Source organism: Rhodamnia argentea, chromosome 7 (assembly GCF_020921035.1).
Source record: "Rhodamnia argentea isolate NSW1041297 chromosome 7, ASM2092103v1, whole genome shotgun sequence".
In the NCBI taxonomy this organism is placed as follows: Eukaryota; Viridiplantae; Streptophyta; class Magnoliopsida; order Myrtales; family Myrtaceae; genus Rhodamnia; species Rhodamnia argentea.
In genome coordinates this window covers 13,536,955-13,551,670 of record NC_063156.1, presented here as the reverse complement: position 1 = coordinate 13,551,670, position 14,716 = coordinate 13,536,955, and the positions used below count along the sequence as shown (strand labels likewise).

The window sequence follows — 14,716 nt, the reverse complement described above, 5'->3', positions numbered from 1 at the left end:
AGCCAAAGCCAAAAGCATGACCTCACCAGATTCAGCAACCGTTCAAACCCCCTCCTTTTTCCATTTTTCTGAGGTCACTTAATCATTCCTCATAATACCGTTCCCCTGCATGGATAATGATGAGTTTGGCTCTCGCATTATGGCTTCCAAGTGAACTGCATGAGCCTTTTACACGTGAGCTTAGGGTTGACAAATTGGTGGTCTCACGGGGCCACACGTGTGAAGGCATTGAATACTAATCCCTCTCTCTCTCTTGTTTAATTATGTTTATATTAGCCAGTGTAAGGTTAATTTAGAAAAAAATTTGATTATGTAGCGGTATTTGATTGACTGTGAGATTAGCATCTTGTTTTGGGCCACAACGTACTGTTATTTTCGCAAATATCCAAAAATTATTATGCTAACAAAATCCATTTAGTAATGTTTAATACCTGAGAGAGATTTTTTACTTTTACTAGCACAGTCCTAAACTATCGAGCAAAACGCTAACGTAATATTTACGGCCAATCGCCGAGACAACGTCTAGTCATCGTTGTCGTCTGTTCTTCTCCGTGGCATGCCGACGTTGGCGACTAATGGATCGCCAGGTCAGCGAATTCTGGCGGAATTGGCCAGAAGGGTAAAATGGAATTTCGCGCAGAGGAGGTCCGACGTGGGACCATGGAAATATGGAAGCTTTTGGGTTCCCACTAGATAAAAGCTTTTCTAGTTCAGTTGATTTAGGAGCAACGGAAAGCTTTTCCGGGCATTCCTATCCTTTTCGTTTCCATTCGGACACGAACGTTGGACAAGAACGGGCCCTACAAAATCATGGAACGAACAAGTTGGGGGGACGTGCACGCAGTTGTCCCTCCAAGCTTTTCTACGACAAACGTAAGGAAAAGCTAGAATCTAAGGGTGGGGAAAAGCGTCCATCTTTTTGTCAAAATCAGAGGGGGATTTCGATTAGCTCATGCTTTTGCAAAGACCTCCTTTTGACGTTTTAAGAAACATTTGGTGGGTCACATTGCTTTTTATGAAGACTCTGGCAGGTCCACTGTTTGTGCTTTTTAGTTGCCACTACTGACAGTGGTTCGATGATACGAAGGTCCGGAGAAATGGCTCATGGCGATGGTGTAGAAGGAGTTCGACTCATCGCACTCGCGCCTTTCTCGCTCTCCGATCGAGCCGGACGCTTTAGCGACGAAGCGGGGCGTCGCCGAGTGAGGTTTTAATGGGCATCAGAACCTACAAGCTCCGTGTACGTAGAAGTTTCCTTTGGTTAAAGAGGACGGGAAGAAAGAAAGGAATAATTGCATAATTAGTCCTAAACCTTTAATTCGCGCGTTAGGCTGCACGTGTGAGTTGCGTTAGAGAAATCTTATATTAGAGAATTGGTGTGGTGTAAAGTAATTAATATATCATAATTGTCTCATAACTTATTGGCTTAAACTTTTAAATGAATGTGGATTTAATCGGATATATTGACAGACTTAAACTTGGAACCCTCTTGGTGATCTTCCCAGGCAAAAGGTATCGGGCTTCTGCTATGCGCTTCTTAACAAATTAATATGAGAGCTGATGATCGATTAAGTGAGGGCTCCAAAATCTGTTCCGGTGTCGGTTGGGGCGTAATGATATTTGGATTAAGTGGGAGCATGCTTACTACTAAACTCATACGTGAGGAGGAGATTGTTAAGCGTAATGATATTTGGATTAAGTCGAAATCGAACATGTGTTCGCATACCACTTAGAAAGTCTAATTTGACGGGATTTGGTGATTGAACATGTAATAATTCAATATGACATGTATGAATAAACATGTACGAGGATCAAAGTATGACACGACACGCGTCATGACATAGAACTCAAAAACGGCATGAGCCAACGACACTGAACAGATGGGGCCCAAATTAAGGATACAGAAAGTTTTCCTTTGTTACCCATTTGAAATCGGGCCTTATTGAAGAGCTCCTAATTTGGGCCGGGACAAAAAGAGCCCAACTCAACCACTTCATTAGGTGCCCAAAAAGACCCAAGAAATTGCGAGAACAAACATTTCTTTTTCTAAAAACAAGAAGAACAAACATTTATTTAGCAATGTGCAAAAGTTCTTACATACGATGAAAATAACTATTGGAGTCAGAGGTGGTTATTCGACCCTTCTCCGTGTATCGCGTTGTGAGGATAGTCTTTTGCATTCTTATTGTCGGATTATCATGACAAAAACATCTTAGTCGTCCAATCAGGAAATTTTTTTTTGTTAGTTGTGGGAGTGGTGTTATGCCCCAAACTCAAGATTCTCCAGGGGAATCTACATTTATGTTTTCCTAAAGGCAAAATGAAATGTTACACTTTCAAGAATCGCCTTTTCCCGCCCAATGCCTCCTCTACTCGCTCCTCCTCCCTTGGCGTCGGCATTTTGGCCCGAAAAACCCCCCAAAATATTCTTCCAACAATCCTAGCAGGGAGTTTCTCTATCTGGGTATCCTGTTAGATTCACGAGCACTGAGTGGCGAAATTGCCGCTCCCAAATCCAGCAATGCGAGTGCGAAGATCAACATCATCCCGGGCTTGTCTTCGGCTTCAGCGTACCAGAAGCTAGGTTGCCTAAGAAGCTGTTGGCTAGCCGCAACGAAGAAGAAGATGAACAAGGAAGAAAAGAAAGAAAATTAATGAAAAAGTTATCTGTAGAAGGAAATGCTTTTTAGTAGCTAGAAGATTTGGCCGGCTGGTTAGATGAGGCTCTTATTTGAAATAAGATTCATTTTTAGCCTCTTTGGAAAAAAAAAATGAGGGCACTTTATGCTTTTATTTGAAATATTTTCATATCTTAATAATGGTTCAATGTTTTGCTCCCCGATGACTGCTCACGCAATTTTGTTGATGTGGCACTAATGCGACCCTGGAAAGCTTACGTGGAGCTAGTGTGGTGTTAGATGGGTGTGGCTTCCAAAAGGCCAATAAATAAATAAATAAATAAAAAGACAAAACTTAAAAATGTAATCCAAATTTTCTTTTAAGAAAGCCAATTCTTTTTACAGATAGAATGGCAACGAAAGAGAGAGACGGTGGCCCGAGCGGGCCCTGCAAACCGCATAAACTTTTTCTTCTTTTTGGCTGTTTTGTGTATTTTAACTTTATTAATTTTCTGCTTTTCTTCTCTATGCCTTTTTTATGTCAAAAAAAAAAAAAAATTCAAAGTTGATTCAGAATATTTAGGCTCAGTTCATTTCGAGAAAAATGAAGTGATCCCGAAAGATATTTTTCAGAAAGTCATTTTTCAACAAAATGACAATATTTTTCGATGTTCGATTGAAATCTAAAAATGAACAAGAAAATATTTTTCGCCTCTCAGTAAGGAAAATCAATTTCCACCGTGCATTACTTTTAATAATTTATTATTATTATTTTTTATTGATAAAAAACTCAAAATGTTAATTATTTTTCTCATTTTTTGCTTTTATTTATTATTTATTTTTTTATTTTCCCTTCTTCTTTGGCCGGTCCCCATGGCGAGATGAGGGAGGGCGAGCTCAAGGCTTGCCTTGCTAGCCTCATACGATGCTTGGCCTCCGGTGGAGTCGAGGCTCGCCCGTGGCCGGCGACTAGCAAAGAAAGAAAAAAAGAAAAGAAAAAATTATATAAAAAATATAATATAAAAATTCATAAAAAAGATAATAAAAATTTGATAATAAAAATAGATGAAGAAAAGAAAAAATTGTTATAAAGTAAATGAATGTGAAGGAGTGGAGATAGGAAAGATGGGGTAGAATATTTTTCTCTTATAAAAAAGATGAAATCATTTTCCTCATTTTTAAATGTGTTTTTTCCACGAGAGGAAAATATTTTCCTTGAATAGTTGATTTTCCGTGAAATGATTGCCGGAAAATCCAAAAATACTTTTTCTGAAAATTATTTATGTGAAATGAATGGAACCTTAGAATTTGATTGTAAATTTTTTTAAAACTCTTAGCACTTAATTGTATTTTGAGCAAAACGTCTAGGACATTTTATTATAATTTTCCTTCTTAAAAATCACATGTTTTGTTGTAATCGGTACTCCAGCGGAAGTGGATTGTGATCTTTGCAATGAAGTAGGGAGCTATAGAAATCGATAGCCAAATAAAACGAGGAACAAATAAATGGACACAAGTAATTTTCGTGATTTGGTCTGCATATTAGAACCTACATCCATGGGGAGAATCGACAAATAGTTTGTTACTAAATCGGAGAATTACAGAGTTTACGATATTTAACGCTCAAGTGTTTCTCACACTTATATTTTACCTAATACCCACATTGTCTAACGACTCAATTCAATGGATTCGACTCGACGAACAAATGTCTTAGAGCTCTCTACGTCTCTTGAGCTCTAAACTTCGCTTGTCTTCGTCATCAGATGTCTTCTCCTTTTTATAGGAGAGAGTGAAGGAAGCAAGACAAACAAACTCATTAAATGTCCACAAGAAAGTCCATAGACATCAACGGCGCCCACCATAATCTATGGGCATGCATGCACATGTGGAATCTGCATGTATTTAATGAAGACGGGCTCCCACTAGACAAAATGAAGGGTGTCTAACTTCCTTTGCTCTTCATTTATCACAATGGACAAAGGATGCCCATTGGAGATGACTAAAGGGGAGTCTAATTCTATGGCCATGCATACGCATGGAATGGGCATGCATTTATAGGGGAAGAAGACATTTCATCCCGAGGAAGAAGACATTCCACGCTTACCATATTTTTTATGGGATGCATTAATAAACGAAAGAAAAAAGATAAGGCTTCCACCTTCTTCATCTAATGTTTGTTCTCTCAACACTTTGCATTTTTTCACATGACTTTGAGCGGTAAATGCTCCACTTGTGTCGGGTCTCACATACGAGCTCAAAATCGAGACATAAAAGCATGAAAAAACTTATATAATTGTCTTGAAGACTATTTTAGCCCACGCAAAGATTTCTTCAATAAGCAAACATAGTCCTCATTCTTCGGAATAAAAAAATCTCTCTAGTTGCCTCATATAAATATGTTCCTCCAACTTACCACAAAGAAACTCCTTTTTTCAAAAGAAGCTGTTCCAGCTATAGATCCCGCATAGCTACTAAGGCAAGTAATATATAAACACAAGTATGTCTTACCACATGAGAGAATAGCTCATTGTAGTTGATGCTCTCTCACCGAGTATACCCCTTCGCAACAAGTCTTGACTTGTACCTTGTTGCCTCGGCACCAAGAGTGCTCTCTTTCCATTTGTAGACTCATTTGCACTCGACAATTTTCTAGTTATTAGATACTTTGACCAGCTCCCATGTCCGATTCCGGTCTAGTGATTCTATTTCTTCATTCATAGCCTCTGGCCATTGCGATGACTAAACACTAGCCATCACCTTAGAGTATGATAAAGGCTCATCTGTCTCCACCTCATCACTTGCGGTCAATGTAGATGCAATGTCAGAATAACCGTAATGTACTGGTGGTTTGATTTGCCTTTTTCTGTATGCCCATGGCTATATTATGCAGTGGCTATGCTGGTTTTTCCGTATCACCGTGTGGCGTCCTAGTCCCACCACATACTTGCTAATCACGCTGTGCTTTAATATGATATTATGTATATTAGATGGTGTATGCAGAAGACTATACTATACAAGATGGGGTGATTTGGGATCAATTCACCACAATCGGTATCCTTTTACCCCACGTGTATAACCCATAAATATGCACTTCTGCGCTCTCGGCTCAAGCTTATCATCCTTTGCATAAATATACACAAGACATCCGAATATCCATAATTCGGAGTAATCAATGAGTTTCCCCGAGCATACTCACTCAAGAGTTCTCTACTTGATAGCAGATGATGGAGATCGATTAACTAAGTAATATGTCATGTTTATTGTTTTGGCCCAAAATTCCTTACCTAGTCATGCATGCAAAAGCATGCACCAAGCTCGCTCAAGCAGAGTTTTATTCTTCCATTCTACAACGCCATTTTGTTGTGGTGTCCGGTGTCTCACAATTCCTTTCTCTTTGGCAAAACTCGATAAAATCCTTGCTACGTAACTCCATGTTGTTATTGGTTCTTAAGTACTTGATTTGTTTACCTGACCGCTTTTCAATCAATGCTTTAAAATTCTTGAACAGATCAAATACCTCAAATTTGTGCTTCGGAAAATATACCAATACCTTTCTCGAATTATCGCCGATGAATGTCAACATATATTTGGCATCTCTTTTCGAAGGAACTGGAGATGGTCCTCAAATGTCTGAATGAATGTATTCGACTAGTTGCTTGGTCGAATGCACAGCTGTACCAAATTTAACTCCGCGCTACTTTCCAAAGATGCAATGCTCACACAAGTCCAACTTTTCTGTCTTCGACCTTTCAAAGAACCCCCTTTCACTTGGCATTGTCATATTTGCCCCACTCATGTGCCCTAACCGCATGTGCTATAACCGAGTCAAGTTTGAATTTGACTCACTCAATGAAACCGTAGTACCTCCAGTTAAGGTGACGCCGCTCTTGCCCCTACAAACCGCATAAACCTTTTCTCTTTTTGTCTGTTTTGTGTATTTTAACTATATTAGTTTTTTGTTTTTCTTCTCTTTGCCTTTTTTTTTTTTATGTCAAGAAAATATTCAAGTGGATTCAAAATATTTAGGCTCGGTTCGTTTCGCAGAAAAGGAAGTAATTTTGGAAATTATTTTCTAGAAAGTCATTTTTCGGGAAAATGACAATATTTTTCGATGTTTGACTGAAACCTAAAAATGAACTAGAAAATATTTTTCACTGTTTAGTAAGGAAAATCAATTTTCTCCGTGCACTCATTTTAATAATTTTTTATTTAAAAAATTCAAAATCTTAATTATTTTTCTTTTTATTTTTTATTTTCCTTTCTTCTATGGGTGGTTGCCATGGTGAGGCAAGGGCGGGCGAGCTAGAGGCTCGCCTCATTGGCCTCCAACGACTCTAGCCCCGGGATGAGGCCGAGGCGGGCCTATGGCCGGTCATCGGCCGTCGCCGTGGCCGACAATTGGCAGAGAAAGAGAAAAAAGAAAAGAAAATAATTATAAAAATAAATAAAATAAATAAAAAATTTAGATAATAAAAATAAATAAAAGGAAAAAATAATTAAAAAGTAAATGAATCTGAAGGAGTGAAGGGAGGAAAGATGAAGAAAAATGTTTTTCTCTTTTCAAAAAGAGGAAATAATTTTTCTCACTTTTGAATGCTTGTTTTTCATATGAGGAAAATATTTTCCTTGACTCGTTGATTTCCCATGAAACGATTGCTAAAAAATCTAGAAAAGATTTTTCTGGAAGTTGTTTTTCGCGAAACGAATGGAGCTTTAGAGTTTGGTTATAATTTTTTTAAAACTCTTAGAACTTAATTGTGTTTTGAACAAAACATCTAGGACTTTGTCTTGTAATTTTCCTCCTTAAAAATCACAAGTTTGTTAGATCAGGGCCCTTAACTATTGTTCTTGAGAAATGACCCAATTTGGCCCAATAGAAGAGAGGTCTCAAGAAATGGCAGAAACTTAATTTCAAAGCCATGTTTTGATCGGGACGTTTTCGGGATGCTCCTTATGCCTATGGCCAATTAAACAATTAAATGCACCTAATATTGGATAGATCAAGCCTATACTTAGAAATGTATTGTTAATTGATGTTGATCACGTTCATTCCATATGATTTGACGAATTTACTTTTGAAATAGATACATGGTGCTTATATTGACATGTTTCATGACTTACAAAATGCCGAGTTGATTATTAGACCATGTGAATTGTAGAGAATAATCTTTATCCCGTAGAGATTCGATAATATAATTTTCCACTTACTCTGCGGGAAGTTATGCATCTCATTTTGTGGATTGCGCATTTATCACGTCAAATTAGGTATGTCATAGTTTTTTTCTAGTCAAAAATGAAATATTCTCATTAATTAGTAGAACTAGAAGAACAAGAATGATTAGCATCTAAACGCAACAAATCCCAAAAGGGTTGGGGGGGTTGTTTTAGAGAGCAAATTAATAGGGAAAACCCTAATTTATGAGCTTTGGCAATCCAATCGGCACACTAGTTAGCTTCTCTTGGGACAAAATTCCACGACAACTCCTTTAAGTTGGGCCAAGAGACCCACACATTCATTAACTAGAAGCCGAGTAGTCCATGGGCTTTGTATATGGCCTGATAAGGACTCCACAACCGAGAGGTTATCAAATTTGGAGGACCACGTGCAGATCACTTCTCTCTCTTCCTCCAGATCAGTTCTTGCGCCAAGCACTCTTTCTCTGGATATGAATAGTAAAACTTCTCGGAGAGATAGGGTTTGAGCTAGCTCAGCCGAATCAGCTCGAATTTTCTTCACAAACCCAGCAATCAACAACACTCCGTTAGCGTCTCGGCAAATCCTTGCGATTGAAGCCGCCGAGGAGCTATCGACCCGCGTCATGATCCATCCACGTGCAGCTTCAAAAGCCCTTTTCCCGGCGGCATCCCACGCACACGGTACGTCACAGCCCTTTTTCGTGAGACTCCTGGCCGCATGAGACTGAATCGCAAGGCTCTTGTGCAATGCGAAGGCGTCATCCACGATTGTTCCCGGGTTTGGCCTTTGACTTTGAAAAACATAGAAGTTTTGGAGCTTTCCACACCAGCCAGAGGCTATCAATTCTCTCAGAGGTACGTTTATACCTTCCGACATGGCTTTTAAAATCCATTTTTCCATTCTGGTTATGTTATTCTCGGATCTGACCAGATAGCCTTGGTCCATTCGCCCCAGATGAAGAGATGTTCCACCGTTGCCGGGGCTTGTCGTAGGTATGTCATAGTTAGAAACTTGAAAAAAAGTTAAATTTATGTCAGGGTCATCAAAGAGTATCTCAGCTCAACTCATTCTCTTACGGTACAATATTGTTTTGAAAGGGGGAACTTTGAAAAACATACCCAAGTTTTCGACAGTTCAGCACTTTGCATCCTAGATTGTACGGCATTGCCATTTCTCCTTCTTTCCCTCCCGAACGCCGATTGCCATGGATGCTGTACACCGACAACCTCAGATAAGTCATTGTTTGGTCGTGGAAACCTTGGATTGAAATTGTCCACGGCGTGACAGCCTCGATCGAAAGTTGCAATGCTCGTGGCCATTTCGAGGTCGCAACAGCCACGTCGACTGGCTGGGACGACGGAGGGTGGCATTATTGATAACAGATGTACTAGGGTTAAGGATGCAAACTCACAATTCCCAAAGACGTGGTAGAAAACGGAAAAATGGTGAAAAACTTAGGTCCATATTAATTATAGTAGAATTCCCGTGCCCTGTATGGAACTTGGGTTCTCTATTTTTTGTTCTACTAAAGTGTTGCTAGACTCTTAACTTATAAAGTACGTAATGTTGATCTTTGTCATCTCACAAGAAATGAACAATATGTGGATCATCTGTTTCTATCTGTATTTTACCAATATGCGATTTTTCAGAAATTGGATTTAATTGAACTTGTCTCGAGAACTTGCTAGAAGATATCTAGTTTGATAGTGGGCTCTTCATATATCTGTTTTATACCTTAAAAAAAGGGGCACGCATCATATTTTTTATTTGGGATAAGTGCACCGAAAGTCGTAAAACTTAAGTCATTCTATTAACTCCATCCAATTTGGTTATTGGAAAATGCTGAAGTGGCCTTTTGTATTATTTTCTCTCCCCTACGTGGCGTGGCTAAAAATATGAAACATAAGATTAAAACGACGATATTTTGGTCGAAATCTAATTTTTCTAATACATACTTAAATTAATTATATTAAAGAAAAGCAAACTTAAAAAAAAACACAAAAAAGGAGCAAACTGAAGCGAGGGCTTGTAGCCCTCTTCGCCATCGGGCCCGGTTAGGTATTTCTTTTTTTTTTTTTTTTTTTGTGGTAAGCCTCGTTTGGGGTCAGCAAGGGGAGCCTTCGCCTGCTCTCTCTCTCTCTCTCTCTCTCTCTCTCTCTCTCTCTTAAATTATTAATTTTGCCTTAGAATTTTATATTACAAATTCATATTTGAACAAAATCGATATCGTTTTAGCTACGTTAGCACCACATAAGATAGACAAAATAATAAAAAAAGTCATGTAAATATGTTTTGTTAGTCAAATTCAACAAAGTTAATAGAAGGATAACTTCTGTATATATTTTTTTGGAAATTTCTTTTGTGAACATGTACACTAATTGTCCTCGTGATTCTGGCCTTGCCAAAAAAGAAATTTTTGAATAATTATTATATTCACTATCAATTTAAAAACAAATCTACACGTTCACTAGTAAATGGGTGACGTATGGTATAAATTCGGTAACACAACAATATTTAAGCATGCATATCGTCCATTCGACGTGAATATGTAAAAAGTTCTTGGTATATATGCATTGAAAATCCTAAAACTTATCACAAAAGTACAATTGAGTCGTAAAACTTGCAAAAAATGCAATTATGTATTAGAACTTGTCAAATTTGCACAAACAAATCTTTCTATTAACTCTATCTAACTTGGTTGACACAAAATATTGATATGGCTTTTTAACATTTTCTCTTTTCTACGGGGTGATGATGTGGCCAAAATGATGTTGTTTTAATTTAAATCTGATTTGTACACAAATTTTGTTCAAACTAAATAAAAAACAATAATTTAAAGTGATGAAGGCCTACAGGCCCTTGCCTACCGTCAACGAGGGTCGACGGTTCTTGGTTGGGGCCTGTCAACCCCACCAACCATTCCGCCACCATTGTTGGCCTTTCCTAGCAATGGCGGAGCGGCGGCGGTGGCGGCAATGAGAATTAGATCCAACTCCCTCTTTTGTTTTTGTTTTTTTTGTTTAACTCATTTTTATTTAATTTTAATAAATTTAAAATAAAAAATCTGATTTGGAGCAAAACAATCTCATTTAGGCCTTATGTCTCGTGTTTTAGCCACGTCATTGCCATGTAGAATAGAGAAAATATTAAAAAAAGACACGTCAATATTTTCCGTCGCCCAAGTTGGACAATGTTAATGGAAGGGCTTACTTGCATTAATTTGTTAAGCTTTAGGAATTGATTATCTTTTTTAAAGTTTAGGATTCAATTATAATTTTTCGACAAGTTTTAAGATTTTCAATGGATGTACCCTAAAGATTTTTATATTAACAGTCAATCTAATAAAAATTCATATTTTCTGTTGAATATTTTAATGACATAGATTTGTATGACGTCAGCAAGAATACATATGATAATGTGTGGAAAACAATTAATTAAATAGTAGATTTATTTTTTTTTCTTTTGCCTTTTCTTTCCCTGCTCATCTACATTAGTTCAAACTCTTTAGTTTTTCATTATATGGCGGAAGGACGCTAGGAGTGTCAATATTTATATACGGTATTCATATTGGTGTCAATATTTTCTTTGAATCACTTAAGTGCCAATTTTTTTGGAAAAAAATATTATTTGAGTGCCAACTCCTATGAATATCACCGAAAATCTTACATGGTGTTTACGTGGCTCGCCGGAGGATCCCAATCAGCAAAAGAAAAATAAAAAAAATTAAAAAAATTCCACCTAATATTAAAAAAATTAAAAAATAAGTTAAATAACTGAAAAATAAAATAAAAAATTGAAATCAGAGGTTGTGTGGCAACGAGGGCATATTTTTTTAATTATTTAGTTTTTTAAAAAAAGTTTCAATATTGCGTGGAAATTGTTTTTAATTTTTGTCTTTTTCTTTTGCCATGTGTACTGCCTTCTTTTTAAAACAAATCCATGTAATTTTACAAAATTAATCAAAAAATATCACTTGTACTATTTGATCGAAATTGGCACTTAATTGATCATTTTTGGTAGAAATTCACACTTACATGATTATTATTTTTTTTCGATTTTATATTTAAGTGATCGAAAAAAAAATATTGGCACAAAGTGAGTGCCGCAGAGAAATATTGACACTCCACGGACCTTTTTACCTTATACGCGATGTTTGTTTTACGTCGGCTTCATCAACTAAACTGATAAGCGAAGTTATTAAAACCACAGTATAATTTCCATGCCACCGACCATGGAGAGTGGGAGATGTCGATGAGCTGAGCATGAACAACCCGGCAAATCTTTGGCAGTCACCGTCGATATTGAACCATTGCAGGACCCTCAAGTCCGTCAAGATCGTGCAGGCCCTCCTCTGCAAAACCGGCATCGACAACGATCCTGTGTTCGCCGGGAAACTCCTCCACTGCGCCATCACCATCTCCGATGCCCTCGACTATGCTCGCCGTCTCTTCCTTCACTTCCCGAACCCCGATACGCTCATGTACAACGTCCTCATTCGGGGTTTTGCCGAGTCCGATACCCCTCGTAATTCCTTTTCATTGTTCAGTGAAATGCGTCGGAAATCGGTCGCTCCCCCTGACAGCTTTTCTTTTACGTTCGTGCTTCAAGCAGCTGCGAAACTGCGGTCTTTGCGGGCTGGAATTCAGTTGCATTGTCAAGCTCTGGTTCATGGGCTGGACACCCATGTTTTTGTCGGGACGACTATGATAAACATGTACGGTGAATGCGGGCACGCTGATTTCGCGCTGCAAGTGTTTGACGAAATGCGTGACCCAAACGCTGTTTCTTGGAATGCGATTATCTCTTCCTGTTTTCGGTCTGGGGACTTGAAGCTTGCTAAGACTATGTTTGATGCCATGCCTTTTAGGAATTCAACTTCGTATAATGTCATGCTTGCAGGATACATGAAAGCAGGACAGCTTGACCTTGCTATGGAGGTGTTCTCTGCGATACCCTTGAAGGATGATGTATCTTGGAGTACTATGATTGTTGGATTTGCACATAGTGGGTGTTTTGACGAGGCTTTCAGATTTTTCAGGGATTTGCAGCGAATAGGAATGAGACTAAATGAGGTGAGCTTGAGTGGAGTCTTATCTGCATGTGCCGATGCAGGGGCATTTGAGTTTGGGAAAGTATTACACGGATTAATAGATAAAAGTGGCTTTTCAAATATCATCTCTGTGGCTAATGCATTGTTGGATACTTACTCTAAGTGCGGTAATATACGCATGGCTCGGTTGGTTTTTGAAATGATGCTACACAGAAGAAACATTGTTTCATGGACTTCAATGATTTCAGGCTTGGCCATGCAAGGTTACGGGGAAGAAGCAATAGAACTTTTCCATCAAATGAAAGGGTGTGGAATTGTGCCCGATGGCATAACCTTTATTTCCATCCTATATGCTTGTAGTCATTGTGGTTTGATTGAAGAAGGTCGCAAGTACTTTTCTATGATGAAAGATGTGTATGGAATAGAACCAGCCGTTGAGCATTACGGTTGTATTGTTGATTTATATGGCAGGGCTGGTCAACTTCAGAAGGCCTATGACTTTGTCTGTCAAATGCCTGTTGCCCCTACTTCTTTCATTTGGCGAACACTTCTAGGGGCTTGCAGCATATATAACAATGTCAAGATAGGGGAGCAAGTTAGAGAAAGGCTTTCTGAGATTGATCCCCTCAATTCTGGTGACCATGTGCTGCTGTCGAATATATATGCTGTTGCAGGGAAATGGAGGGACGTTGCTGCAATTAGAAGATCAATGAGGGATCAGAGAATGAAGAAAACTCCTGGTTGGAGCATGATTGAAGTAGACAAGGCAATGTATAGTTTTGTTGCTGGTCAAATGCGGGGTGAGATTGCTGAAGAGGCTAATGAGAAGTTGACGGAGATTACATTGAGACTAAGGGTTGAAGGAGGTTATGTTCCGGAGGTCAAGATGGTCTTACATGATCTAGAAGAGGAGGAAAAAGAAGATTCAGTGTCTAGGCACAGTGAAAAGCTGGCTGTAGCATTTGGAATGTTAAGATCAAGCAAGGGCAGCACTATAAGAATAGTGAAGAATTTGAGGGTTTGCAGGGATTGTCATGCATTTATGAAGCTCGTCTCCAGACTCTATAAACGAGAGATTTTGGTGAGAGACAGAAGTCGCTTTCATTTCTTCAGAGATGGTTTTTGCTCATGTCGAGAGTACTGGTGATGGTTGAGTAAGAACAGTTAATGGAGACTTCGTGCTGGAAATCATGACATGAAGAAGATGCAGCCTGAAGGACAACAAAAGGGTTTCTTGTTGTATTTTGATAGGTCAGAGATTTCACTTAGAGGTAAATGGCATAACTCCGTTTATGGTGTGAAACTCTTCCGGGGGCAGAAAAAACAGAAACAAGGAAATGGAAACAACTGGAGGCTTCACATTTCTTTTAACATCAGCTAAAGCAACAATTTGAGGAGCTTCATATGCAGTCTGATACTTGTTGATCATTTGGATTCAGTTTTATCAAAAACCATGATATAATGATGGGGACACCCTTTGTACGAGTTTGCATTACATCCAACTTGGAAATCCATAAGCTTGCACGAGAAGGGAAAGCTACCTAAGTACCCCTTCCAGGAAAAAGTAGTACTCATGATCGGCTTCAAAGCGGATGTTCGGTGTGAAGAGCGAATTGTTAGTTGTGTTTGCCTACCTGGTGGGGGGCAACTACATTATTGTGGTTAAACAGGACACTCGACTTTACAAATCTGAGGGCCTTGGTGGCTCAGACTGCCCTCTCAGACATTTACAAGGCGCAATCGGTCAAACCTGATTTTGAGGTTTCAGGGATTCCATATTTCCAACCCCCTCATCCTTGGTAATTGTTATAGCCATGACCTGATTATTGAGAGCCAGCAATCGTTGCTGGG

General features: G+C 38.7%; 1 protein-coding gene across 2 annotated transcripts; it reads left to right on the top strand.

Moving 5' to 3' along the window:
• Nucleotides 1-12,033: 12,033 nt before the first annotated feature.
• Nucleotides 12,034-14,083, top strand: LOC115741929 (pentatricopeptide repeat-containing protein At1g74630-like). Of its 2 annotated transcripts, XM_030675967.2 has the most exons (2): nucleotides 12,095-12,295; nucleotides 12,424-14,083. In XM_030675967.2, the coding sequence occupies exons 1-2, from the start codon at nucleotides 12,238-12,240 to the stop codon at nucleotides 14,010-14,012; spliced, it is 1,647 nt and encodes a 548-aa protein (XP_030531827.1). In that variant the 5' UTR covers nucleotides 12,095-12,237; the 3' UTR covers nucleotides 14,013-14,083. The 2 variants fall into 2 exon arrangements, with proteins under 2 accessions (XP_030531826.1, XP_030531827.1); XM_030675966.2 differs by having other exon boundaries at nucleotides 12,034-14,083.
• Nucleotides 14,084-14,716: the final 633 nt, after the last annotated feature.

Excerpts from the sequence above, each read along its gene's own strand:
- LOC115741929 (XM_030675966.2), top strand. The coding sequence starts at position 12,078 with ATGAACAACCCGGCAAATCTTTGGCAGTCACCGTCGATATTGAACCAT.